Consider the following 26,546-nt stretch of genomic DNA (forward strand, 5'->3'; position numbering starts at 1 on the left):
TGGTCCTGGCCCATCCAGGGACATCCTGGGACATCATGGGATGGACACCCGGGCAAGGGGCGCTGGAAGACACGGGCTGGCAGAGCGGGACGGGATGTGGATGGAGGGAGTGGGGAATTGGGATGGCGCGCAGGGATTTCGCACTCAGCCCCTCCTCTCTTCCACACAGACGACGGCGAAGGGGCTGCCCCGGCGGGTCCCGTCGGCCCCGGAGACCGACCCCGCCCTGCAGGTGAGACGTGGGCGCGGATCACCCGTGTCGGAGCCGTCAGTCGGGGCTGCGGTCCCGCGGCTCATCGCCCTCTCTCCCTCTCCAGGTGCACAACACCTCGGGCTGTGTGTGCCCCGTGCGCCCCGGCCCTCCCGGCCCTCCAGGCCCGAAGGTGCGCTGATCCTCCCTGGCGAGGGGCAGAGGGACGCGGGGACCCACAGGGACACGCTGTGCGAAATCCTGATGGTCATTTGTCCCTGCAAAACCCTTTTTGCTCAGGATTTGGACTCTGGCTTTGGGGTCTGGGTTGAGAAGTGACTCAGGTGGCCCCAGGGAAGGAGTCAGCAGGTGCCCGTGATGGGCTCCAGTGGAGAAAAGTGCCAGAGGGTGGAGCCAGGCTCTGAATTTCCCCCACAGGGAGAGAAAGGTGACCGAGGGTTCCCTGGAGAGAGAGGCCAGCCCGGATTCTTAGGGGAGAGAGGGAAGCCCGGCAGCCCAGGACAGCCAGGCCACCAGGGTGCCCGGGGCCCTCCGGGTCCTCCAGGACCACCGGGGCCCCCAGGACCCCCGGGCGCCTGGGGAGCCCGGAGCCCACCCGCGCCTGCTGCACTCCGTGAGAGATCAGAGAACGAGGTGAGCACCGGAGCAGAGAGAAGGGGAGGTGATGCCGGTGCTGGCCGCAGGGTCCATCCCGGCGAGACTGGTGGGGATGGGGACGACTCGAACCTGTGGGTGGGCAGGGGATGGGACATGGCAGCTCACTGACCCTGCTCTCTCTCCTCTCTCCCTCCAATCTGACGAGCAGCTGGGAGTCTCCAGCCCTGCGGGAAACCCAGGACCCCCGGGTCCCCCCGGGCTGCCTGGCATGCCCGGACCCCCCGGCTACCCAGGCCACGATGGCCCCCAGGGGGCCCCTGGGCGGGAGGGAAAGCCAGGACCCCCAGGCCCTCCAGGAGCCATGGGGCCACCTGGTTTCCCTGGGGCTGAAGGACTTCCAGGATCTCCAGGCTCAGCTGGGCCAGATGGACCCCCAGGGGCACCCGGACTCCCAGGGCCTCAGGGTCCCCCCGGGATGCCTGGGCACGAAGGACCCCCTGGTCCCCCAGGATCTGCATCGCTCCCTGGCAAACCAGGGCTCCGAGGGGAGCCAGGATTCCCAGGACCAAAGGTAAGGGAGTCCCAGTCTGGCCCTGGGATGGGGTGTCTGGGCTCACCAGCCTCCCGCCCTGCCTTGGGGGAGCAGCCCCATTACCAAGCCCTCAGAGGGCCTTAGGGCTGCCCTGGAACCACCCCAGTCCTGCCACTGTGGGGCCCAGGGGAACACAGGGGCTCAACTCCACACTCACCCTCTGCCCTCAGGGTGAGAAGGGCGAGTATGGGCTGCCAGGCATGCCAGGGAGCCCTGGCCGGACCGGAGAGCCGGGGTCCCCGGGCATGCCCGGTCCCATGGGGCCACCAGGACCACCAGGAGACTACAGGGTGAGTAGAGGGTTCCCGGGCTGCGGGTCCTAGGGAGGGGGCACCCCAGTGTCACCCCACACATCCTCTCTCTGCAGTGCGACTCACGCCACGCTGGACACCGTGGATTGGCCGTGCAGCCGGGCCCCAAGGTGAGCTGGGCAGTGGCACCATGGGCAGGGGTCCTGGGCGGGGGCACGGGCACAGCACTGGCCATGGCACCCTGACCACCCAGCTCCATGGTGGGTGGTACCCTGGTTGGGAGGCACAGCACTGCCTGGGGGGCTTGGGAGGCCTGGGAACTCCCAGAGCTGGGCACTGACAGCATCTCTTGCTTCTCTTCCAGGGAGAAAAGGGCGACCCTGGAGAGCCGGTTTGTAACCACGAGCAGCAGTGTGGGAGAAGCTGGCTGAGGGGTCCCATCCCCACCCCTGAGCCCTCCGTGCTGCCTTTGCTCCCCCAACACTTTTCACCTCACACCGGGGCACGGGGCACAGGCTGGGGGATGAGGGACACCGTGGCACATGCACACCTGTGCCACCCAAAAACCTCCCCAGCACACCCCATCCCCACCCCCACAGCACAGGCTCTAACCCTGCCTCTCTCTGCGCTCACCCAGGGGTGCTGCTACGGGGAACACGGGTGCAAACCGGGCCACCTCCCCTTCCCTGGCACTGGCAGCCAGCCCGGCTCCTGGGGGTCCATCAGCCGGTACCAGACGGTGAGTGGCCAGGGTAAGGGGACCCCAGCCCAGCCTGGGGAACAGGGTTCACCCCACCGGCAACCCCACAGCACCCATAGCCCCAGATGGGGTGGAGGAAGGAGAGGGGAAGAATGGAAAATACGGAGAGGGAGGATGGAGGTTCGGAGGGCGGAGCTCAATCTGTTTCTTCTCCCTCTTCCTTTGCAGGATGGCAAAGAGGAACCGGAGATTTACGGAGCCATCATCCCCCATGTGAGAGTCCCTGCCTGGCTGGTGTCTGTGCTTCCCCAGCCAGGGACATTCATCCCTGGGAGGGGACAGGAGTGGGAAGCACGAGGGACATCCGTTGGGTGTCATAGCTGCCCCCCTAAAAGGCAGCACCAAAAGAGCCCAGTCCAATCCCCACACTGCTCTACTGCAGGGTCTTCGAGGTCCCCCCGGGAACCCCGGCCCCCCTGGGCCCCCCCGGCCCCCCTGGCCCACCAGGTCTCCTCTACCTCAACGTAAGGCCCAGCACTGGTGTGCACACACCAGAGCACACACACGTGTGAGCGTGCACAGCACCAGGGTCCCCCAAAACCTGTCTGTCTTTGCTTCCAGAGGGTGCACCCCATGCATGCCCAGCCACCCTGCAAGCAGCCGGTAAGCCACGGCCTCGCTGTCCCCAAGAGCGTCCCTGTCCCCTCGCTGTGCACCAGGAAGGGTGTCCCTCTCCCTGTGCCCAGCAGCAGACACAGGCTCTGTTTGCCCTCACAGGCATCTGCAGACCGCAGCTGGCCATCAGGTGAGGGCGTTTCCCGGGTGTTTTGGGGGCTCCAGCCACCTTGGAGACACCTTTCCTGAAGTCATGCCTCCCTTCCTTGGGCACCGGGATCATGACAGCACGGGTCCCTGGCACTCCTGCTGGCTCTCCCACCCACTCCTACCGCATCCCTGTGGGGCCAGTTCCCATGGGAGCATCCAGGCCCTATGCTGGGACACCTTGTGACCCCTCACCATCTCTGGGCTCTCCAGATGCCGGCGTCCCTCAGACAGAGCCGTCGGACTCCGGCGCTGATCTCCGGGTGCGTCCAGGCTGCGGCTCCGGGCAAACCCCCCCAGCTGCCCCGTAGCGCAGAGCAGGACCCTCACCCTCTGCATCCCCCCAGCGCCAGACGTGGGTTTTCAAGTCCAAGGAGCTGATGGTGAAGGCGAGCAGTGCTGTGCCCGAGGGGAGCTTGGTCTATGTGCGGGAAGGGAGCAACGCCTTCCTCCGGACCCCCACCGGCTGGAGCCGCCTCCTGGTAGGGTCTGGGGTCCATTGCAGGGCTGGGGGAGCAGGATCCAGGGCTGGATCTGGCACTAGGGCAGCAGATCCCCAGGAAGGAGAGGATTGCCCCTAACTTGTCCCTCTGCTCGTGTCGTTGAGCAGCTGGAGGATCCAAACTCGTTCTTGGCTGGTGATGATCCTTCTGCCTCCACCCCACAGTACCAGGTGAGGGGTGCAGGAGCTGCAGGGTCCACTCATGTCCCTGTAAGGGGATGGAACCCTCCTCTGCATGATGGAGGGGAAAGACCTCACAGGACTGTTCTGTCTCTCTTCTTCCAACTCTCCATCCAGGAGGTGAAGAGGGTGCAGCCGAGAGGTCCCAACACGCTGTCACCCATGCAGTCTCCAACAGAATCACTGGTGAGCCCTGCTGAGGGTCTGGCCATGCTGGGAGGGACGTGCCATAGGAATGGCCTGGATGCCAGCAGGGCAGTGCCAGCTCACCATGAGCAGAGCCTGGGGTCGTGTTGGTCTAGGGAGGGTCCTCAGACTGACCTGAGCTGTGTTTTTGCAGATCCAAAAGGAGGAGGAACAAGGGCTGCCCCAGATTCTGCCAACCACCATCGCCCCACGGATCCCATCTGTACGCAATGCCTGGCCCCGGGGTGGGGATGAGTGGCCAGTCATGGGAGAGGGGGGAGAGGTGCCCAGGGAACCCCCAGTGCTGGCCAGCACTGTCAGGGGCTCACACCCTCTGGGGAGGGGGGAACAGAGACCTCAGTTCCTCTTTGCCACCCCCAGCTCCGCCTGGCTGCCCTCAACGTGCCCCTGTCGGGTGACATGAGCGGGATCCGGGGCGCTGACCTGCAGTGTTACCGGCAGTCACAGGAGGCCGGGCTCCACAGCACCTTCCGGGCCTTCCTGTCAGCCCCCACCCAGCACCTGGTGTCCATCGTCAAGCGGACAGACAGGACCCTCCCCATCATCAACCTGAAGGCAGGTACCCCATCCCCAGGGGGCTCAGGGCCCCCATGAGCTCCAGGGAGCCCCACCCAGTCCTGCTCTGGGGCTGCTGCACCTGCGCCGTGCCCAGGGATTTTGGGGAGCTGCCAGAAGTGAGAGGATGTTATTGCCCACACATGGTGGGGACAGTGGCATTCCCCTGGCTCAGCGCCACGGATTGTCCCCACAGGGGCAGCTGCTGGCCAAGTCCTGGAGCTCCCTCTTTGGGGGTCAGTCTGGCGCTGCCCTGCGGGGACCCATCTACTCCTTCAATGGGCGCAACGTCCTGACGGACCCCCTGTGGTGAGTCCGGACGCAGGGTCCTGCGCGGGAGCTGGAGTGGGGGGGGTCTGTGCTCGGGTCCCTCCCTGCGGGGGTGCCCCAGGGTGCCCCCAGCCCCTCTCACCTCATCCCCACCCACAGGCCCCAGCGGCTAGCGTGGCACGGCTCCACGCCGCGGGGTGGCCATGCCCGCCGGTGGGACTGCCAGGGCTGGCGCAGCTCTGGCACGGCCGAGGGCATGGCCGCTGCCCTGGGCGAGGGCCGACTGCTGGCCGGGCACCGGCGCAACTGCTCCACACCGCTGGCCGTGCTCTGCGTCGAGGTGGCTTTTCCTTACCGGCACATGTGGTGACAATGCTGACACCTGACCACGCGCTCCAGGCGTTCCCCCAGTCCTGAGTGGCTGGGGAATGTCCTTGGGAGCACCATGGGTGGTGTCAGAGCTGTGCTGGAGCGCTGAGGGGACACGGGCTCCGCAGCCAGGCTGTGCCCCTGTGCCATGGGGCAATGCCAGGCTGTGCCTGCAGCCTCCCACCCACACTGGAGCCAACAGGGTCACCACCCAGAAATAAAGACACAAAAATGTTGGTTTTTATGTCACCATGCTTTGTTCTGGGGGGAAACACCCGGGAATGGGAACAGGGGCTGGGAATGGGCTCCAGTCCCATTGGGATTGGCAGCAACTGGGAGGGGACCCTGGCACAGGTCTCCATGGCAGTGAGGTCCGTGTTTTGGTCCCAGAACACAGCATGTTCCAGTATATCCCAGTGGGTTACCAGGTCTTGCTCAGTGTATTCCTGCGGGTGCCCGAGGCCTTCCCAGTGTATCCCAGTGAGTGTCCAAAGCCTGTCCAGAGTATCCCAGTGATTCCCAGTATATCCCAGTGCGTGTCCAGTGCCTGTCCAGTGCCCCATTCCAATGGGTCCCAGTGCGTTCACAGGGTCTGTCCAATGTATTCCAGTGTGTGCTCGGGGCTTCCCAGTGTATGCACGTGCATCCCAGTACATCCCAGTACATCCCGGCGCCAACGGCAAACGCCTCGGCGCCCTCCCTCTCGCTCCTCTATTGGTCAACCCTGCTGCCCATCTCGCCGCTCCCCCTCTCGATTGGCCGGTTTGAACGCGCCTGCGGCCTCTGATTGGTCAGAGGGCGGGCAGAGTGATAGCTGTGTGCCCGCCCCCGCACTGCGATTGGCGAAGCGCAGGGGGCCGCGAGCAGGGATTGGCGAAGCGCGTTTCGGCGGGACGAGCGGAGGTTTGAAGGGGACGTTGGCGCCGCCATCGCCGCCTCAGCCGCTATCGCTGCCTCAGCCGCCGCCGCCATCGCCATGGATCCCTCGCAGTCCCCGTCTCCCCTCCGGGTACGTCCTGCGAGCCCTGCCCCCGACCCTGCTGGGCTTCGTGATGCCCCGCCACACCGTCCCTTCGGGGTCTCGGGCACCCCCAAGTTCTCCCCGCGCCCCCTCAGGGTCTTCCCGGGTCCTTCGCAGCCCCCCTTGGGCCTCCTTCAGGGTCTCCCCGGGCCCCTCTCTCGGCCCTTTTCCCAGCCCTGCTTCTCCTCAGATTCCCCGCTCCCTTGCGATTCCTGCTCTCTTCTCCTCCAGCCCCGATCCTCTTCCACTCCCGGCCTGGCCCCTCGTGTTCCCTTTGTTCACCCCCTCACCGCTGCTGCCTCTCCCCCGACAGCCCGCGGACGAGAACATCCGTGCGAACAAGGCCGATGGCCCCAAGAAGCTCACGGTGGAGCACATCTACCAGAAGAAGACGCAGCTGGAGCACATCCTGCTCCGGCCAGACACCTACATCGGCTCCGTGGAGCTCGTCACCCAGGTAGGAGCAGGGGGGAGCGGGGTTGAGCCCCCTGAGCACCGCGGGGCAGGCGGGGAGGCATTAGTAGCTGTTTACAAAACATCTGCTTATCAGTCACAAAACACCTGCTTTACAAACGGATGGCACAGAAGAGAGGCTGTACCTGGGTGCTTAAAAATTTCTTTTTTTTTTTTTTTTTTCTCCAGCAAATGTGGGTCTATGATGAAGGCATTGGCCTCAACTGCAGAGATGTGACCTTTGTGCCTGGCTTGTACAAAATCTTTGATGAGATTCTGGGTAAGCTGACAAATCCGTTGAGTCTGTGAGTGACAGGTTATTAACAGGGGTTGAATGGAAGAAACTGGAACTAAACATAAATTATCAAGAACTTATTAGCACTACTTAATAGCAAGCCATTCATGGGAAACAAACGAAAAGAAAAATTTCAAAAATCCAATTACAAACTTGATTTCATTCTGCCCAAAATTCTCCCTTTTATGTTAGCAGTTGCGCTGGAGGAATTCAGAGGTCATTTCCAACATTCATAATTCCATGATAACTTGTTGTGCTCCTCTTTGTAATTTGCAAAATATTTTCATGCTGAGATGATTATTAGTAACACTGTAGTGAGTTTTTGTGTTCATTCTACTGGAACACTAAATAGTTCATAGTTTTCCCTTGATTGAGAATGTAATAAAAAACCAATATTTTTTTCCTTTCTAGTCAACGCTGCAGACAACAAGCAGAGGGATAAAAACATGTCCTGCATTAAAGTCACAATCGATATGTAAGTTTGGTTTCGTTGTTGCTCCTTGCCTTCAGCTGTTCTGCAAAGCTGAGGTGGCCCTGCAGGGCTCTGCCGTGGATCTGATCCCAGATAGCCCAAATTTAATTCCCCAGTTGTGAAAGCCTTGTTCTCTGCTTAGTCTCCTGGTCTCTTACAGAGGGCTGACCGGTGAAACAGCTGCTCTTTCGTTACTTTTATTTTCTCCCTTTCCATCCTGACCGAGCACAGGCGGAGGGTTTTGTGTGTGGGTGCATTTCAGAGCTGACATGTGCAGATCTGGGCATTTCTGTGTTGCCTGTCCCCCCTCTGCTGGCAGCTGCTGCACTTGCTGAGCACAGATTTGTTCCCAGTGAAATGGTGCCTTTCCCCAGAGCCTTTCGGTGGCTTCTTTCACAGCTCAGCCATTTGCAGCCTTAAAAGCAGATTTTCCTTTCCCTCCCCAGAGAGAATAACACAGTCAGCGTGTGGAACAACGGGAAAGGTATCCCTGTTGTTGAGCACAAAGTGGAGAAGGTCTATGTGCCTGCTCTGATCTTCGGACAGCTGCTGACATCCAGCAACTACGATGACAACGAGAAGAAAGTCACAGGTGGGGAAGGCTCAAATATGCATTAACATCTCTAAGTGTGAGACCTGGACTGGAAAGGGCAGGAAAGGGCGTTCTTGATGCAGCGTGAAAACTGAAAGAGGGGAAATTTGGGTGAGATATAAGGAAGAAATTCCTCTCTTTGAGGGTGGTGAGGCCCTGGTACGGGTTGCCCAGAGAAGCTGTGGCTGCCCCATCCCTGGAAGTGTCCAAGGCCAGGTTGGACAGGGCTTGGAGCAGCCTGGGCTAGTGGAAAGTGCCCTGCCTACAGAGATAGTGGGACTGGATGGGCTTTGGGCAGCCCAAACCATTCTGTGATTCTATGAAAATTACATTCTGAATCTACCAGAGAAGTCTCTGTGCTCTGCTTAATCGTAATAACAGTGCAAACATAGGAACAGGGAGAATTTTCTTTGAATGATCTCTTAAACCCTAATTAAATCAAAGTTTGTAGTTGTGTACTGAATGTGTAGAATATTGTTGCGTGTTGACCATTGTCTTTGGATTGGGCTGACGTTGACACACTCCAGTTTAGCCTTGGATTCTTTTAGATGGTTTTGAACAAAGATAATAACACAAGTCTGTGTTCCTTCTAATTCCAGGCGGGAGAAATGGTTATGGAGCCAAACTGTGCAACATATTCAGCACAAAATTTACTGTGGAAACTGGATGTCGTGAATACAAAAAGTTATTCAAGCAGGTAGGAACACTTTTCTTTCCAGGGAGTTTATGCCTGAGGTTTTCAAATGAGACCCTCAGTTTTTGTCTCAAAACTCTGGGCACGTTTTGAAGTCAGTTCACTGTGATTAGAGTAAATTTGACCCACAAAATATAATTCAAGGGGATATTGAAATTAGCAGACAGCATCAGAATCTGGTTTTTAACCAGAGTTGTTTAATTTAAAGGTATCTAAAACACCTAAACCATCTTACTGCTTTTAAAAACTAAAGTAGTTATTTGTGTGTGTTTGACTTGCGACTTACCAAGGCTTCTTTCCTCAGACCTGGACAGACAATATGTCAAAGGCTGGAGAAATGAAGCTGAAGTACTTTGATGGAGATGATTACACCTGTGTTACTTTCCAACCTGATCTGTCCAAATTCAAAATGACCGTTCTGGATAAGGACATTGTAGCACTGATGTCTCGAAGAGCGTATGATATTGCTGGATCCACAAAGGATGTCAAAGTTTTCCTGAACGGACAGAGGCTTCCTGTAAGTGAGCATTGAAAAGAAACACAAACATCTGCGTTTTTCTGTGCCATTTAACCAGTTGAGGCCATTCCTGTCATCGCACAGAGTGAATGAACACGTGCAGGAGAGATTTCTGTGCTCGCTTTACAGGGGAATGTGAATTAAGTATTTATAGGAGCTGTTATCAACCAGTTGTCTGCTCTCATCTGCGTGCAGGTGAAAGGATTCCGCAGCTATGTGGACCTCTATCTGAAGGATAAGGTCGATGAAACTGGGAATGCACTTAAAGTTATCCATGAAGAAGTCAATTCCCGCTGGGAAGTGTGCTTGACTTTGAGTGAAAAAGGCTTCCAGCAAGTCAGCTTTGTTAACAGCATTGCCACCACAAAGGTAACTCCTTAGTGTGTTTAGTCAAGCTAGTGCCATATTCTTCAACATTTTTGGCTGTTTGTAAGTGTACATATCTTAGTGAAAAATACTTGAATGTTGCAAAGAATGTGCCTAAAGTTTTAAATAGATATTTATAGTTTTGTGGGGTTTAGTGGCCTCAGTCCCAGGTCCTTGTCCCATTCTCCTCAGGGTGGCAGACACGTTGATTATGTGGCTGACCAGCTCGTGACCAAAATCATTGATGTTGTGAAAAAGAAGAACAAAAATGGAGTTGGAGTGAAGCCTTTCCAGGTAACCATGTCAGAATTTTCCAGGTGGGAAACACAACTTGAGCATTACTGCAAATTGTAACTTCAGCTTAATGCATAACTGCATTAATTAATAACACATTTCCATTGTACAGACACTGTATATAAGATTGCTAATGACAGAAGCCTCTTATTGTCCAGTTTAAGCCAATTAATTCCCCTTTGCTTGTTTCGTAGTCACTATCAGTCAGTGTAGATGCACTAAACCTCAGTATCTGTCAGATAACACCTATTGAGGTGGAGAGATGCCAAATAATCTAACACTGTTCATGAGTGTTCATTAGCTGTTCAAAATTAACAAAATATTTACCAAGATTCCAAACCCTACAGTGCTGAGTGTTCGCTCAGTGTGTGATTGACAAGTGAGCTGAGCCTGTACACTGTGTGATCCTTGTTTTATTTAACTACAGGTGAAGAACCACATGTGGATTTTTGTGAATGCCTTAATTGAAAACCCAACCTTTGACTCTCAGACGAAGGAGAACATGACTCTGCAGGCAAAGAACTTTGGCTCTACCTGTAAACTGAGTGAAAAATTCATTAAGGGTGTAAGTCCTGATGTACACGGACAGTCAAGATGTCTGTGAAAAATACATAACAAAAGTTTCTGACACTTTTGAGGCTTTTCCCACAACTTTGCATTGGTTTTTGCATTGCAGGCAGTTGGCTGTGGCATTGTTGAAAGTATCCTAAATTGGGTAAAATTTAAAGCTCAGAACCAGCTGAATAAGAAGTGTTCAGCTGTGAAACACTCCAAGATTAAGGGTGTTCCTAAACTGGATGATGCCAACGACGCTGGTAAGTGTTTGACGTCCACTGTAACCAGTTCATTCAAAAAGAGTTAAAACTTGTTTGTTAAACAAAAGATTTGTCTCCTAAGGAAAAGTGAGAAGAGAAAAACCTGTCATTATAGTTCTACTCCCATTTACTATGATTATCCCCATTTACTGCGTGCAGTGCCAAAAAAACTGCCTTAAAAGATTATTTCTACTTGTTCAGTCGTGAATGTGCGGCCTTGGATTTCATTTCTTAAGTAGAAAACTGACTCCATTTTCTTCTTTTTTTAGGCAGCAAGAATTCTCTAGATTGTACACTGATCCTGACCGAGGGAGACTCAGCCAAAACTCTGGCTGTCTCTGGTCTGGGAGTGGTTGGTAGAGACAAATATGGAGTGTTTCCTCTTCGTGGGAAAATCCTCAATGTCAGGGAAGCTTCTCATAAGCAGGTTGGTTGGAAAATGGTTACAGTTACGTGTTGAAAGGTGTGGTGTGATTTGTGCAATGAGTCAGTGCAGCTGCACCTGGAGCACTGGAACTCCAAGGAGCAGCTTCTTAAACACCTGAGTCTTCCCTCATCCTTGAGCCTGCCTCACTGGTTAAGTAGGAATATTGATGAAGTCCCGTTCAGTGATTTGCCTGAGGGGATAATAATGTTCGTGTTGTGGATTGGAAAATGTTTGGAATTATCTAGAGTAATTTAACCATTAGAAATTACAAGCTTCTAAACAGCAAAAAAACACCAGCAGGACAGAACTCAGCCAATGCTTCACTTATAGATAATTTTATATTTCCTTGAGCTACATTGTGCATCTGAAAGATAAGTTTTTATTCTGTGTGATCTCTTTCAGATTATGGAAAACGCTGAAATCAACAACATCATCAAGATTGTGGGCTTGCAATATAAAAAGAACTATGAAGATCAAGAATCTTTAAAAAGTCTTCGCTATGGAAAGATTATGATCATGACAGATCAGGTTAGGTTCATTAAAATTGAAAGTTGGGAGAGGATAACAATTAGCACTTAAATAAAGAGATAGGAAGAAAGTATTTCTCAAACTGCTGCTATTGTTGTACCCAGTTCTCTGTGGGTTTTTTTCCCCTTTTATATTTTTGTGGCTCATAATGTCTTTCTGGCCACAAAAAAAGTAAAACGTGAGTTACATCAAACAGCTAAACACTTGTCTTTCCAATCTGCTGATTCAAAGTCCTTGACCAGTCCTTGACACCTTTTTTCACCAAGAATCTCTACCTTTTCTGTTTCTCTTCATTTTCAGCAATTAACACATGGCCACCTTTTCAGAGGTGAAAGTTAATAGGGTCAGTTAGCTGGAATTACAGAGTCATTTACTATTAAGCCAACAATTGTCATTTCCGTCATTCCGTGATAAAATATCGTTGGGTTGTTTTTTTTTTCCTTTTATAATTCAGGATCAGGATGGATCACACATCAAAGGTTTGCTGATTAACTTCATCCATCACAATTGGCCATCTCTTCTAAAACACAATTTTTTGGAGGAATTCATCACTCCCATCATAAAGGTGAGGGCTGGGGGAGGATGAGGTGAATGACTGAGCATCCATTATCCAAAAATGCCTTTCATTTCACAGTTAAAATGTTTGTCCATTGTAGGCCTCCAAAAACAAAGAAGAAATTGCATTCTACAGCATTCCTGAGTTTGAAGAGTGGAAATCCAGTACACAGAACTACAACTCATGGAAAATCAAGTACTACAAAGGTTTGTAAAAACTCAATATGGTGAAACTGATCCAAGTCAGAGCATTGGTGATTCGATGGAGTCAATCCTGCTTTGCAGAAAGGATTTGCACTGGGTGTCCTCCAAATCTCTTCCCTCCTTTGATATTCCAATTAGATTTCAGGTATCTACAGGAATTACAGACAAAATCCAAAACTACTACAGGCCACTGCTCACTTAAATGTAATTCCTGTGACTTTTGTGATTCATCTTGTTTTGAAGGTTTCAGGAAGTCATCTTCACACTGTTATGTTCATACGATGCGTCACGAAAACTGGCTGTAGCATAATATTTCTTTGAATTGGAACTTAATTTAGGCAAAAAGTCATTAGGATTAACTCTCCTGTCCCTGCAGGTTTGGGTACCAGCACATCAAAGGAGGCCAAAGAATACTTTGCAGATATGGCAAGACACCGAATTGGCTTCAAATATTCTGGGCCTGAAGATGATGCTGCGATCACCCTGGTAAGTAACACTTGATTTAATTGCTGACTTACTACCTTTGGTATTTCACCTTGTAAAGTGCTCTGTATTTTCTCTTAAAATGCTCTTCAAGGCCTTTGGGCTGGAGACAATCTCTGTGTTACCAAGGCTACAGCTTTAGTTGAACCAGGAGCAGCGAATCTGCCCCTCGACCTCAGGGCAAGAGTACCCTTTTAATGATGGGCTTTAAATATAGCTCAGAACAAACACTAATCACTACAAACCAATTGACATTTTCAGGCACAATAGTAAATATTCCTTGGACATTTTTCTGAGTATTCTGCTGCAGTTTTCTCCAAGCTGGATCTCTCCTTCCTCCCCCAGTGCAAAACGGTGGATTAAAGCAGTCCTCATTTCTGTGAACTTCACCTTAGCTGGTCATGCCAAAAAATCAAGTTTTTCCCTAAAATATTAATTTCCCCTCAAATCTGCTTTAGCCTTCTGTTATTATATTAAAAATCTATAAATTTAAACCTAACTACTCTGTCTTCTACAGAGTGGTGGAAATTATGCTCTTAATATGTTTAGCTACAGAAACCTTTTATTGCATTTCTTGGGCTCTTAAATCAGCCTGTTTAGCATGTTGTTCTCCTGGGTAAGCTCTTCCTTTTCCTCAAGTGATCCAATCGTGCACAACCACAGAATGTTCTGGAATTGAGTTACTTTTCATTTTGTAACACCCAGGCCTTTAGCAAGAAGAAGATAGAAGAGCGAAAGGAGTGGCTGACTAATTTCATGGAGGATAGAAGACAACGGAAGCTGCACGGTCTGCCAGAGGTAAAAGGTTTATGTTTATAAGGAAACTGGTTTCCAGTCTCTGCCTGGGGCTGTTCTCAGCTTCATCCCAGCACGCCAGAGCTGCACACAGCTCAGTCAGTGAGTCAGGCCCGGATTATAGGACGTTGAAAACGTGTCAGGATTTTGCAGAGCAGCTTCTTCTCTCATCTCATCAGTGTAGCTTCATTGTCAATTATCCAACTGTCAGTTTCATTTTTAACTCTCATCTTTCAAGTTATTGTTTCAATAGGAAATGATAACTCAAGCAGAGGCCAATGAAGTCTTTATTTCCCCAAAAATGGGGGAAATAATGCGTTCTGGGAAGTGTTTCCCTTTGCCATGAAAAGGTTGTCAGCGCTTGGGCTGTATTTAGCTGGTCTTACAAGGAGTTCCCATTTCAGTGAAACTAGCCAAGAAACTGATTAGGCCCCGTTAAAATTAAGGCCATCTTCTCTCTATTTTTCTTAGGAATACCTGTACGGGAAAAACACTGATTACCTGACATACAATGACTTCATCAACAAGGAGTTAGTGCTGTTCTCAAACTCAGATAATGAGAGATCAATCCCATCACTGGTTGATGGTAAGTGATTTCTAAGTCGTGATTCTGCATGGTGTATCCCCAGAACTGAGGAAATGGGTGTTTGATGGCACATCAGAGCCAGGGAACCTGCTAAGGTTTCAGGGTCAGTATCCTGAAGTCTGTTTTCTGCTAAGTTTTTTTCATCTTTGGATGAAAAGTCTTGTCCATTTTGTAGTATATTTTTGCCAGTACCTTACTCAGCTCAGAATCTTTAGGTGTATAAGTAGCTCTTGTCTCTCTAGAGAGCAGAAGCCAAGTGCCTCACATCACACGTTCTAACCACAAGATCTTTTCTTTTTCCACGCAGGTTTGAAGCCAGGTCAGAGGAAAGTTTTGTTCACCTGTTTCAAACGAAACGATAAGCGGGAGGTGAAGGTTGCTCAGCTGGCTGGTTCTGTCGCTGAGATGTCCTCATACCATCACGGTGAGGTAAGAACCTGCCTGGATGTGCAAAATACTTAAAAGGAAAGGTAAAAAGCCCTTCTGTTGGTGTGAGTTATGATGCCTCTAAAGCCAAATTAGATGTTTGAGTGTGTATACCAAAGGGAAGTGGCTGTTTAGCTGCTTTCACAATTAATTCTTCGGTCTTAATTTAATCTCACATTGGTCACTCTGCCTGTCCTGTCTGGACTTCACGGGAGCATAGTTCATTCAAAAAGGGGAACAAGAAAACCCTACTTAATTTGTGATGGACTTAGGCAGATGTTAATAACCTTTCTGCCTGGGTCAGGACAAGTTAAGCACTACCTCAGAGTTCTCTGTGGAGACTGACAGAATCTTTCACTGGAGGTTTCAGAGCAGGTGGACAGCAATAAGTAGAGACATAGGTCAGCAATAGATAGAGATGTGGGTCACTAGAACATTTCAGATGGTCTTGGGAGACATTTTCCTTGAGTTTCCTCCAGTATTTCATCAATTGATTTTATCCTCTGTATCAGTTAAGTTCTTGGTGTGAGCGCTGCCTTACTTTGTCCGTCCCCTGAGCCATTCTGCATGTTCAACTTTGCACCTCCTCTGTTGCAGGCCGCACTCATGATGACCATCATTAACTTGGCTCAGAACTTTGTGGGCAGCAACAACCTCAACTTGCTCCAGCCTATCGGTCAGTTTGGCACAAGGCTGCACGGAGGGAAAGACTCTGCCAGCCCTCGATACATCTTCACCATGCTCAGGTCAGCATTCCAGAGTTCTTACTGTCTTAAGGGACTCCATTTTACAGCCATTAGAATGAAAAACAAATTCTATTTTTCCCTTTAAAACTTTGGGCTATGCTTGCGTGCTCAGAGTAGCAACAATTGAAGTGAGATTCAGGAGCTTAGATTCCCTTATGGGAACATGGGCTATCAGTGAAGGGAATATGGAAATGGAAGCAGAACCGAAGGGAGAAATCTGGGTGGGATAATAAAAATTGGGGAGGTTTCTTTTTGCATGGCAGTCATGTTCTGTAACAAGAATTTGGGCTTAAATTCCCTTCTCCATTGCAGCCCCCTGGCACGCTTGGTGTTCCCACAGACGGATGACAACATCCTGAGGTTCCTCTATGACGACAACCAGCGTGTGGAGCCAGAGTGGTACATGCCCATCATCCCAATGGTGCTGGTCAATGGGGCTGAAGGGATTGGCACTGGCTGGGCCTGTAAGATCCCCAACTTTGATATCAGGGAAGTTGTGAGCAATATCCGTCGGCTGATGGACGGAGAGGAGCCGCTGCCAATGGTAAATGACATAATTAAAACACAAATGTCTTGCTTGTTAGTTTATTGAGCTCATATTGAGCATTTTATGGGCGTGCTTAAAAAAAGAGACATCCACACAAAGCTGAATCCAGTGGGTTTTTTTTTCCTCAGCTTCCCAGTTACAAGAATTTCAAAGGCACCATAGACGAGCTGGGGCCTAATCAGTACGTGATAAGTGGTGAAGTGTCCATCCTTGATTCTACAACCATCGAGATCACTGAGCTGCCTGTCAGAACATGGACACAGGTAACAAACAGGGAATCTGCTCTGGGAATGTACAGTTTGCTCTTTAAAGCAAAAAGCGAGTAGTGGGTTTGGGGCCTGACTTTGTTTCTTTGCTCAGACATATAAAGAGCAGGTTCTGGAGCCGATGTTGAATGGGACTGAGAAGACCCCCCCTCTAATCACAGACTACAAAGAATATCACACAGACACCACGGTGAGGTTCGTGGTGAAGATGGCTGAAGATAAACTAGCAGAAGCCGAAGCTGTGGGGCTGCATAAGGTCTTCAAACTCCAAACGAGTTTAACATGCAACTCCATGGTACGTGACAGATTTTGCTGAAGGAATTTCTTGGTTTAACTCAGACTCTGTGGACGGCTGCAGTCGTTGCGTGAAACAAAAATCCTCTTTGGCAGTAACCTATTCACTTTGATTTTTCTGCTGTTACTGGTTTTAAATCAGCTTTCAAAGGTCAAGAGCCTGGCTTAGGAGTGGGCCCAGAGTGGATGGTTTGCCTGAAGGAGGCAAAATGATCTGAAATCACAGTTTGCAGAGCTCTTTGAGCCAGCAGCAGGGGCACTGAACGTCTGGTTCTTGACAATGTGTGAAGCTTTGATGCGAGAAGTTTGTCCTGCACAGAGCTCTAAGATTCGAGTAACCTCAACTCTACTGTGCATATCCAAGAACACTGAAATTCTAAAGTTGTTTCTGCTGCTGTGCTCACAATCTGAAGTAGTTTCTAGAACAACACTGAGATTTGATAATTTGTTGGCAGCATCACACCTGTGTTACAGGTAACTTTCAGGGGGTTTGGGATCAGTTTTATCATCATAACACCCGTGTTCTTTCATTTTCCTCCAGGTTCTTTTTGACCATGTCGGCTTTCTCAAGAAATACGACTCTCCCCAGGATATTCTGAAGGAGTTCTTTGAACTCCGGCTCCGATATTACAACTTGAGGAAGGAATGGCTTATTGGGATGCTGGGTGCCGAGTCTGCAAAGCTGAGCAACCAGGCTCGCTTCATCCTGGAGAAAATAGATGGCAAAATTGTGATCGGTGTGTTGTTCTTGGTGACTGGGATTGTAACTGGGAGAACTGGGTGACCTCCTCACTCTGTCAGCACCCCCTCAGCCCCAGGCTGGCTTTTACAAACCACACCAGGGCTTATCTCTGTTCCAGTGAGGTCTAAGAGGAAAATGCTTCACAGAGTATCCTTGGTCTGTGTATTATACACATAATAATGACAATGGGATACTTAGGCAGCTTTCCTGCTCTGTGTTTGAGAATGTTTGAGAGAATTTTTTAATCGTTCAGCAATAATTCCCATTTATTTCTGACTTGGTAGGAGTAAGAGTTAATTATCTGTGGCTTTAGAAAGGGCAGTGTTTGCTGTTAAATGCATTCTTAAGAATCTGCATCTCTCTCCATTATCTTTGTGAACCTCTGCAAAAATACTCCAGATCACGTTCTTAGTGGACTGGGGGTTCAAACTTAGATGATACTCAAGCAGCAGCATCTGAGAATCATGAGCTAGAAAAAGAAGCAGATCTTTGTTCCCAACATCCACATTTTTCAATCAACTTTTCCCCCTCGGTGTAAAAGCCGGGCTGTGTTCTGCTGCCTTCACGGAGGATGCGGCCAGACGTGTCATAAGATGCTTTGTGGTTTGTGTCTGAAGGCAGCCCAGTAATCCCAGCAGCCCGAGTCTGCCTGACTGAACTCAGGAAGAGAAATAATTCCCCTGAAATGCATTTTCTTGGGTTTTTGTAATAAGTAGTTCCAAGGCTGCCAGAGCTGGTTTCATTTGTATTTGTGTCTCATGGTTGATGGCTTCTGATACCTTAAAAAGGAGCAAATTCCAGCTGAAGCATTTCCAGTGGTTGAGCGCTTAGAGCATAAATTTCCCGAGTGATGTCTAATGAGGTGCAAGCTATACCAAGCTATCAAGGGTTTCTTTCTCCACTTGCCTGTCATGATAAAACCTGGTTTATACCATCAGACCTTTTTTCCCCAAGTTCAAAATCTACTTAAAGCAGGGAAAATTCATGTACGTAAACAAAGAAAAATATTAACATTGTTCTGGCTGGTACAGGAGCAATGCTTCCCTGACTAATCACCTGCTAAACAGGAGCTTTTCAGGTGGTATTCAGGCTTCTCCTCACGTCCCAGATGTGATATGGGAAGGCTGGTTTGGAGCTCTGTAGGATTCTGAGCAGCTACAACCACGGGATCCAAACTGTAACGCTCATCTGTCGCTCCTAACAGCGACTGGTAATGGGCACTGAGTGACAATCCTGAAATGTCTGTTCGCAGAAAACAAACCCAAGAAGGAGCTGATTCAAGTTCTCATCCAGAGAGGGTATGAGTCTGATCCAGTGAAGGCTTGGAAGGAGGCTCAAAACAAGGTAATGCCTCAGTCATCCTCTGAATATGCCCAAACTGGCCCCGAGCTCTGAGGCTTCATAATCCTCAGGGAGGCCCAAGTTGCTTTTCAATTAGCAGGATTCAAGAGCTTCCGTGTTTGATCAGTAGCCCTGCCCGTGTGTGTCAGGGGTTTTGTTACCTATGTTTGTTTCAAATCCACATTTAGGATGAAGAGGAGGAGGAAGAGGAGGAGAGTGACAAAGAATCAGCTGCAGCCTCTGGCCCCGACTTCAACTACCTGCTGAACATGCCCCTGTGGTATCTGACCAAGGAGAAGAAAGATGAGCTCTGCAAGCAGAGGGATAACAAAGTATGTGCCTTCCTTTCCTTAGGGAAAAAAAACATTATATTATGTGTTATACAGTTTCTTTATGGCTGGTGGATTGAGATGTGTGACTAATGATTGTGATCTGTGCTTCCCTTTAGGAAAAGGAGCTGGAAAACCTTAAACGCAAGAGTCCCTCTGACCTGTGGAAGGAAGACCTTGCTGCCTTCATTGAAGAACTTGATGTATGTCGATGCTCAGTGCAGACAATCAACTCCTTCGTCTTATCCACCAGCCCTTTATTGACTTTTGTATTTTTTTGTGTTATTTTATGCTCTGCAGGTAGTGGAGGCCAAGCAAGCACAGGATGAGAGTGCAGGGATTGTTGGCAAACCTTTGAAGGTGAAAGGAGGGAAAGCAAAAGTGAAGAAAGCCCAGCTGGCAGAAGTAATGCCATCCCCTCACGGCATCAGGGTTGTTCCTCGGATCACTCCTGAGATGAGGGCAGAGGCAGAGAAGAAAACTAAAAAGAAAGTAAAGGTAAAAAAGAGCATCCCAAATTGCTCGATCTTCCTTTACATCCTCTTCAATACAGTCCTAAAGAAATGTGAATCCTTGTTAGCTGGGCTTGTCCTGTTGAAGCAGTTGTTCAGGGAGAGGGACAGAACCGCAGGATTTGGGAAACACTGGGAATAGGGGTGTGTCAGCCTGCAGGAGAACAGACTCACATATCAGGAGATGGCTTAGAGGGAAATTTTTGGCACATTGCAGTGCCAGGGATGGGCTGGTAGCTCAGAAAAGGGGGCGGATGCAAGTAAGGTTGTTCCAGGTGTCTTGGGAATTTGATAAACCCTCTAGCAGGCAGGAAGCACAGCCAGTACATTCCCTTCTCCAGAACAGCCTTTGCATTTCCAGCAATGCTTTCACCCACTTAATGCCATCATTGTTCTCCGTATCAAGGAGATAAAAGAGATTGAACACTTTTTATAGGACTAGTTGAAATTGTGCCATTCACCCATTTCCAGCAGAGAGATATAACCCATCCCCTCACCTGTTTGGCCCTGGAAACCACAAAGGTCACTCTTTTCCTCCACATGATTCCACCCAACAGTTTTTCCGAATAACTCTCACTTTTGTTTTCATCCCACCCTGTCCAGTCCCACATCCCCATCCCCCCAGAGCCAGCGCACAGCAGCGGGACCAGAGTGCTCAGGAGTGGGGCCAGAGTTCCTGTTTTTGTTCATGATGGATTTTGCCTTTTAAGTCACCTGATTTGGGGGCAAATCCTGTCTGTAATCAATTCTACACACAGTTTATTTCACAGACTCGGGTTCCCTGCACCACTGACTTTTTCACGGCTAAAATAAGCTGCTCCTTCCTCCATTACCCCGTGTGTCTCTTTCTGTGTGAGCTGACTCACTGTTTGGTATCTGCTTGCATCTGCAGAGTGAAAAAACTGAATTTGATGAGAATCAGGATGAAAACACATCCGGAGAGAAGGAGTCTGTAGGCCTGAAGCAGAGATTAATGCAGAAGGTGAAGACTGAGCAAGGTAAATGCTTTGATGTTATTCCCTCCAAGGAAAAGAGGGAAAGAGTTGTCAGTTTAGTTACCTGACCTCTTCCCGAAGGTGGTGAGCAACACCTAGGATCAATAGTTTAAAAACTAGGTGAGAAAGTATCCTGGATAAAGGGGTAGATTCCAATTTCTCTTTGTTTAAGCCAGAATCATCAAAATTCAGTGTATTTCTAAGCTGAGCTTGAACTGCTGAGCCTGAACTACACATGGAAGTTTGCTGGTTCATCCTGCCTCCCAATATTTTTCAGGAGCTAAGAGACAGGCCACTCTGCCTTTCAAGCCATTAAAGAAAACCAAGAAACGAAACCCTTGGTCTGACTCAGGGTCTGATTCAGAGTCTGATTTTGAAGCACCTCCTCAAAGAGAGCGAGTGGTTCGCCAGGCAGCAGGTGAGTGAGGACACGGATGCAGGAGAGGGATGATTATCCTTGTGGAGGAGAGAATGGAACAGAATATTTAGGGACCTCCCAGAGCCTCAGATCACATGTAGAAATCATCTTTAAAAGGCTTCTTTTATTTTACTGTCTGAAACTATTAAATATTTCTACCATTTGTGCACATTTTCAAGGAAAAGCCGAAATGAGCAACTAGAGAAATATGGCTATTAGGTTTAATTACACAACTGTCTTGGCAAATTAAATGTGTGGTGGGTGAGGTTGGAAGACTCCAAATGACAGAACACACTTGTCATTTGGAGTCTTCTCCCTGGCAGTCTCAGCATCTGCTTGTTTTTATTCAGATCTTTATTTTTTAAAAGCTGCAGCTAAAATATTGAAAAGGCATCAGAGCTGCATATTGCCAAATGTGTAAAATAACACATCTGTGTCCTTCCATCAGCCAAAGTCAAGCCCATGGTCATTTCGGACTCGAATCACTCCAGCTCAGATGAGGAGTCTGAATTCCAGGGTGACAGTGAAGGCAACTCTGAATCCGACACAAACTCTAAGAAAAAGGCTCCTCCCAAGCCCAAACCTGCTCCCAAGTGAGTACTTTTCCATAAATGCTGGAAATTAGTAGTGCTTACTGCTTACAGAAATTAAAAGGGATTTTTTTTTTCTAATGCCCTGCTTTAGTGCATCATAAACTGAATTAAAAACTTGAGGTTTTGTTTTCCAGGGAAACCACTGAAAAAGCAGCAAAAGCTCCCAAGCAAAAGGCAGTTTCAAGTGCTGCCCCTGGTGAGTGTGAGACCTCTAAACCGTGTGGATTGCTCTATAATCCCTCAGCAGTGCACAGGCAAGAGCAGAGAGGATAACTTGGCTGGTTCAGGCTGACTTTCTGCTTTTCTTATCCCGTTCCAGTCCAAGATGTCCCTGAGGACAAGGTGAGCCAGGCTCCTGCAGCTCCGTCCATCCCGGTGCCAAGCACCAAGGCCGTGCCCAAAAAACCTCCTGCAGCCAAGAAGGCCAGAGCCACCAAGGGTAAGGGACAGCTCAGCAACATCAGTTCTAGAGAACAATTATAATTCCTGTGGGAAACAGTCCGAGCGATTTCGCTCGGCGCTCCAAGGCCTGGGCAAACTGGAGTTTGCATTTCAGCGAAGATCTGAGGTTTGTGGCAAGAGGTTCTCTGGTTGTCATGCTTGAGGTCTGTTTCCAAACATATCATGTTCTAGTTCATGTTGGACATGCTTGGAGGGAGGGAATTTTAGTTTGGGAACAGGAAAAGTGAATGCTTCCTACAGTGCTATGTAATACTTGGCAGGGATAATCCGAGTGGAATTTGTGTCTTGCAGTCAATGTCCTACTTCGTGTCTTTTTGGGAAAAAGGAAAAGCTGCCTTGCAGCAGACAAGCTTTTGGGGGTAGTTTGATCTGTTCAGTGCTGGATTCATCTCATCCATCTCCAGCTTTTGACACTCGGGGTTTTTTAAACTCGACTGCCAGACTTTGACACTGTTTTGTACATTTCCAAATGGAATCAACTCCGTGTTGATACCAGCAGGAAAATAGTGTTACTTCCACTCCTAAATTAAGAAAGCGTGTTATCACTCAGAAATGGCCTGAAGTGAGCTAAACTGGAAGCTGTGCTTCAAGATGCTCTTTTCAAAAGTGAAAATATAGGTAAGAAGGGATGAGTGAGTGTTTGGGAAATTCCTTCCTCCGTGTGCAGGAGTTTGAAGGTCTGAGATGGGTTACAGAGCCTTGAGAGATCGGGACTATTCAATCTGCAATAGTCTGTAAATTGCTTTGGGGACACTTTAATTTGATCCTCTAAATGTAGCGGAACTGAGCAGATAAACAACCTCATTCCTCACCATCTGTGGAAGAGGGATCTTTCTAGAAAACCCAGCTTCAAACGGAGACGACCTGTGCGCTGACCCCGCGACAGCGCAGAGCCTGTTTCTGTTGGAAATCGTTCCCAAACTGGGAACGGGAGAGGAGCGAAGCAGGGGTTCAGCGCCGTGTTCTGTTCCAGACAACCAGCCCTCCATCATGGATGTCCTGGCCAAGAAAAAGGCTGCACCCAAAGCCAAGCCAGCGGCGAAGGAGGGACCCCTGCGCAGCGAGGGTGACAACGCCAAGGGGAGGAAGGTTCTGAAGAGGCAGCCAAGCTCTTTGGATTCGGATTCCGATTCGGATTTTGGCTCGAAGCCTGCCAAATCTGTTGCATCAAAGGTTTGTGCAACACCAATCGGCGCCCGAGGGAAGCGCGGGGCGTGGGGTGGGTTCTTCTGGCAGGAAAAGCCTGGTGGAGGTCGAACCTCTTACCTGGGTGTGGGAAATCATAGAATCATGGAATATTCTGAGCTGGAAGGGGACCCACAGGGATCCTAGAGTCCAGCTCTCACGCTGGGAGCAATCCCCCGCTGTGCCTGAGAGCGTTGTCCAAACGCTCCTGGAGCTCTGGCAGCCTCGGGGCTGTGCCCATTCCCTGGGGAGCCTGGGCAGTGCCCAGCCACTCTCTGGGGGAAGAACCTTTCCCTTATAAGGGTCAGACACCCCGGATCCTTGGTCTGCTCCCACCACCTCAAACATCCCCATGGCACCGCGGGCATGTGGTGCTCATTGTGTTCCCTGTGGATGCTCAGAGCCATGATTCCTGCTTTCCCTCCAGAAATCCAAGCTACAGGACGACACCTTCACCATTGACTCCGGTGATGAAAACCCCGTAGTTCAGCCCCGTGCCAGGCCTGGCCGCCTCAAAAAACCTGTCCAGTACCTGGAGTCCTCTGAGGATGATATATTTTGAGATTTTAGGAAAATTTTAAACTCCAGATCCACAATGAGCCTTCAGCAGTGCTCCAGAGCCCCCACCAAAGACCACTTCAGCCTGGGAAATCTTCACCGAACATGAGCCACTCCAAAAAAGCTTGTTACAGGTGAACACGGCTTGTTTTTTCTTGGTTTCAAATAAGTTAAATTTGTTTAAATAGGAACATCCCCTTTTTGGTGAACACTCGAGCCACGTCCCCAGCGAGTGCTGCCGCACTTCCCTCTTCCCCACTATTTGACACTTTGTGGTCATTTTAATGTTAAAGTTGACTTTAGAATATGCCAAATCCTTTAAAATTTATACATCTTTCTTGAAATATCTTACAGTGCTAAAATATATGAATTTTTAATTCCACCACCCAACACAGCTGAACTGGAGTTGTTCTTCCAGCACTATTCCTTCTCTTATGTAAATATTTTCTATGTTTTTTTCTTGTTGTCCTGAGTTTGTTCGTTTATTTGTCTAATAAAAGTGTTTTTACTCCTTTTCTTCACCGAATCTGTGCGTTTTTAGGGAAACAACAACTGCAGAGCTTGTGGCAAGCCCTCCCTCTGTCAGAGCAGAGAGCTTGGCACAAGCTCTGGGGGGTGCTGGGCTCGTTGGCCACTTCCCCACTGGCTGTGGCCACTGTGGCTCCACAGCTGAATTCTTGTGAACACCCCTGTGGGTCCCAGCACGGCGGGAGCTCCTTGCCCAGAGCAGCTGTGGCTGCCCCATCCCTGCCAGTGTCCAAGGCCAGGTTGGAGCGACCTGGTCTAGTGGAAGATGTCGCTGCCTATGGAAGGGGATGGGTCTGGATGAGCTCTGAGCTCCCCTCCCATCCAAACCATGAAGCCCCAGGGCCCCCCGCGCTATCGGTGCTTTGCTGGAACCCAGACAAGTGTGGAAAGCGCTGTCAGATTTTCCACTGGCTCTGGAGAGCGTCTCCGGCGCGTCCCCTCCGAGGGCCGGGCTATTTACAGCTCCTCTGCTGCAGAACACGACCCATGGCAGGGCCACGGGTGGGCTGTGGGGCTGCTCTCAGCACTCCGGCATCACCCCAGTGGGGGTGTAGAGCTCTGGGAATAGACTGGACCACGGAGTACCAGGAATTTTCCATCCCAAAACCATGGATGGGGTGCTGGATGGGAGCTGGGCTCTGGGGCATCAGGCACTGCCCCACCCTGGGCATTGCACATCCCCAAGGGCTGAGGGGGGTCTGAGGGTGACCTGGGTTGTCCAGGGCTCTGTTCCCGTTACTGGAAAGGATTTGCTGGGGCAGAGAGGGTTGGTGCCAGCCCTGAGCATCCCCCAGGCACTGCAGGGCTGGAGCGGCGGCAGCACGGCTGGGCTGTACCCAGGCTCTGAGTGATGCCAGCAGGGCAGGGGGGCCTTTTGGGGACTGAGCGCTTTTGGGGTGGCCTGAGGACCCTGAGGCCCTGTGGGTTTGGGAAGGACAAAGTCTGGGGACATTTCTGCACTTGGGGGGGGCCGCCACCCCTCTCCCAACCTGTGCCCTGGGCAGGGCAGCTTTTGTCCTCGAGCCCCACAGGCAGGGCTGAGCCCTTCCCTCCCTCCAGGCGCCCCTGCGGGTGCTCTGTCCCTTTAAAAGGACTCCAGGCGTGGCTGTGGGACCATTATCACATCCCAGCTGGACAAACAGACTGGACAGTCCCGGACAGCCCTGGACAGGCGGAGCCAGCAGCGCTGGCACACCGTGGACCGCAGCCTCCGCAGGTACGGGGCTGCTTTGGGGGGGTCACAGCTCAGCCAGGCCGAGCAGCGGAGGGGGACAAGGGATGGGAACCTGCTGCTCCTGCCCCTGTTGGTGTCCTCAGACGCATCCCTGGGGGAGCGAGTCCCGGGCACAGCGGGTGCCTGGGGACACACCTGGCAGGGCTGGGCTGGGCTGGGCTGGCAGTGCCGGGGACGCCGTGGTGCGTTTGGGAACGGTGGGAGGATGGAGAGCTGGAAGGGGCCGTGCCGCCGCCGGCGTCCGACCTGCGGGCACTGCGTCCCCCCCAGCGCTGACCCCGCTCCCGCAGCGCGGCCATGGGCGAGTGGGGCTTCCTGAGCTCGCTGCTGGACGCCGTGCAGGAGCACTCGCCCATGGTGGGCCGCTTCTGGCTGGTGGTGATGCTCCTCTTCCGCATCCTGGTCCTGGCCACCGTGGGCAGCGACGTCTTCGAGGACGAGCAGGAGGAGTTCGTGTGTAACACGCAGCAGCCGGGCTGCAAACCCGTGTGCTACGATGCCGCCTTCCCCATCTCCCACTATCGCTTCCTCGTCTTCCACGTCGTGGTTCTCTCGGCACCCGCCGCCCTCTTCGTCATCTTCGCCGTGCACCAGGCGGCCAAGCCGGGGCGCGGGGATGCTCCTGGCCAGCGCGCCCGGCGCCTCCAGCCCTTCTACGTGGGCAGCGTGGTGGCTCGGATCGCCGCCGAGCTGGGCTTCCTGCTGGCCCAGGCGCTGCTCTACGGCTTCAGGGTGCAGCCGCTCTTCGTGTGCCGCCGCCGGCCCTGCCCGCACCGAGTCGATTGCTTCGTCTCCCGCCCCACCGAGAAAACCGTCTTCATCCATTTCTACTTCGTGGTGGGGCTGGTCTCGGCGCTGCTCAGCCTGGCCGAGCTCGCCCACCTCCTGCGCAAGGGACCCCCGGCCCGGCCCGGCTGCTGCCGCCGGCCGCAGGAGCGGGGCCCAGCTCCGGGGCAGCCGGCGGGGGCTGCGGACGGGCCCTGTGCTCCCCTCCCGCGGGGAGACCTCACCGTGTGA

At 51.2% G+C, this 26,546-nt stretch overlaps 3 protein-coding genes across 3 annotated transcripts; all 3 read left to right on the plus strand.

Moving 5' to 3' along the window:
* The first annotated feature begins 712 nt into the window (after positions 1 to 712).
* On the plus strand, positions 713 to 5,493 carry LOC120763817 (collagen alpha-1(XV) chain-like). Its single transcript, XM_040087386.1, has 18 exons — positions 713 to 844; positions 1,017 to 1,379; positions 1,571 to 1,690; positions 1,768 to 1,821; positions 2,016 to 2,042; positions 2,289 to 2,390; positions 2,580 to 2,624; positions 2,794 to 2,875; positions 2,973 to 3,014; positions 3,129 to 3,156; positions 3,387 to 3,436; positions 3,521 to 3,655; positions 3,784 to 3,846; positions 3,973 to 4,041; positions 4,196 to 4,264; positions 4,423 to 4,617; positions 4,814 to 4,926; positions 5,047 to 5,493. The coding sequence occupies exons 2-18, from the start codon at positions 1,108 to 1,110 to the stop codon at positions 5,255 to 5,257; spliced, it is 1,677 nt and encodes a 558-aa protein (XP_039943320.1). The 5' UTR covers positions 713 to 844; positions 1,017 to 1,107; the 3' UTR covers positions 5,258 to 5,493.
* A 664-nt stretch (positions 5,494 to 6,157) lies between these two features.
* On the plus strand, positions 6,158 to 24,246 carry TOP2A (DNA topoisomerase II alpha). Its single transcript, XM_040087274.2, has 35 exons — positions 6,158 to 6,265; positions 6,591 to 6,734; positions 6,920 to 7,010; positions 7,437 to 7,500; positions 7,944 to 8,089; positions 8,689 to 8,786; positions 9,088 to 9,300; positions 9,496 to 9,669; positions 9,859 to 9,960; positions 10,388 to 10,525; positions 10,637 to 10,775; positions 11,045 to 11,202; positions 11,605 to 11,730; positions 12,185 to 12,295; positions 12,387 to 12,492; positions 12,866 to 12,975; positions 13,678 to 13,770; positions 14,239 to 14,353; positions 14,661 to 14,782; positions 15,377 to 15,525; positions 15,838 to 16,069; positions 16,201 to 16,335; positions 16,433 to 16,633; positions 17,174 to 17,369; positions 18,627 to 18,718; positions 18,904 to 19,047; positions 19,164 to 19,247; positions 19,345 to 19,542; positions 20,449 to 20,554; positions 20,829 to 20,969; positions 21,418 to 21,562; positions 21,697 to 21,758; positions 21,882 to 22,001; positions 22,998 to 23,197; positions 23,637 to 24,246. The coding sequence occupies exons 1-35, from the start codon at positions 6,233 to 6,235 to the stop codon at positions 23,769 to 23,771; spliced, it is 4,623 nt and encodes a 1,540-aa protein (XP_039943208.1). The 5' UTR covers positions 6,158 to 6,232; the 3' UTR covers positions 23,772 to 24,246.
* A 1,580-nt stretch (positions 24,247 to 25,826) lies between these two features.
* Positions 25,827 to 26,546, plus strand: GJD3 (gap junction protein delta 3). Its single transcript, XM_040087459.1, has one exon. The coding sequence runs from the start codon at positions 25,827 to 25,829 to the stop codon at positions 26,544 to 26,546; it is 720 nt and encodes a 239-aa protein (XP_039943393.1).

This window comes from Hirundo rustica, chromosome 27 (genome assembly GCF_015227805.2).
Source record: "Hirundo rustica isolate bHirRus1 chromosome 27, bHirRus1.pri.v3, whole genome shotgun sequence".
Lineage (NCBI taxonomy): Eukaryota > Metazoa > Chordata > Aves > Passeriformes > Hirundinidae > Hirundo > Hirundo rustica.

Bases quoted from the DNA above. Each gene is read 5' to 3' on its own strand.
- LOC120763817 (XM_040087386.1), top strand. From the start codon at position 1,108: ATGGCCCCCAGGGGGCCCCTGGGCGGGAGGGAAAGCCAGGACCCCCAG. The intron at 3,437-3,520 runs GTGCGTCCAGGC...GCATCCCCCCAG, and splicing joins ACTCCGGCGCTGATCTCCGG to CGCCAGACGTGGGTTTTCAA. The intron at 4,618-4,813 runs GCAGGTACCCCA...TTGTCCCCACAG, and splicing joins TCCCCATCATCAACCTGAAG to GGGCAGCTGCTGGCCAAGTC.
- TOP2A (XM_040087274.2), top strand. From the start codon at position 6,233: ATGGATCCCTCGCAGTCCCCGTCTCCCCTCCGG. The intron at 18,719-18,903 runs GTAATGCCTCAG...ATCCACATTTAG, and splicing joins GGAAGGAGGCTCAAAACAAG to GATGAAGAGGAGGAGGAAGA. The intron at 20,970-21,417 runs GTGAGTGAGGAC...TCCTTCCATCAG, and splicing joins AGTGGTTCGCCAGGCAGCAG to CCAAAGTCAAGCCCATGGTC.
- GJD3 (XM_040087459.1), top strand. From the start codon at position 25,827: ATGGGCGAGTGGGGCTTCCTGAGCTCGCTGCTGGACGCCGTGCAGGAG.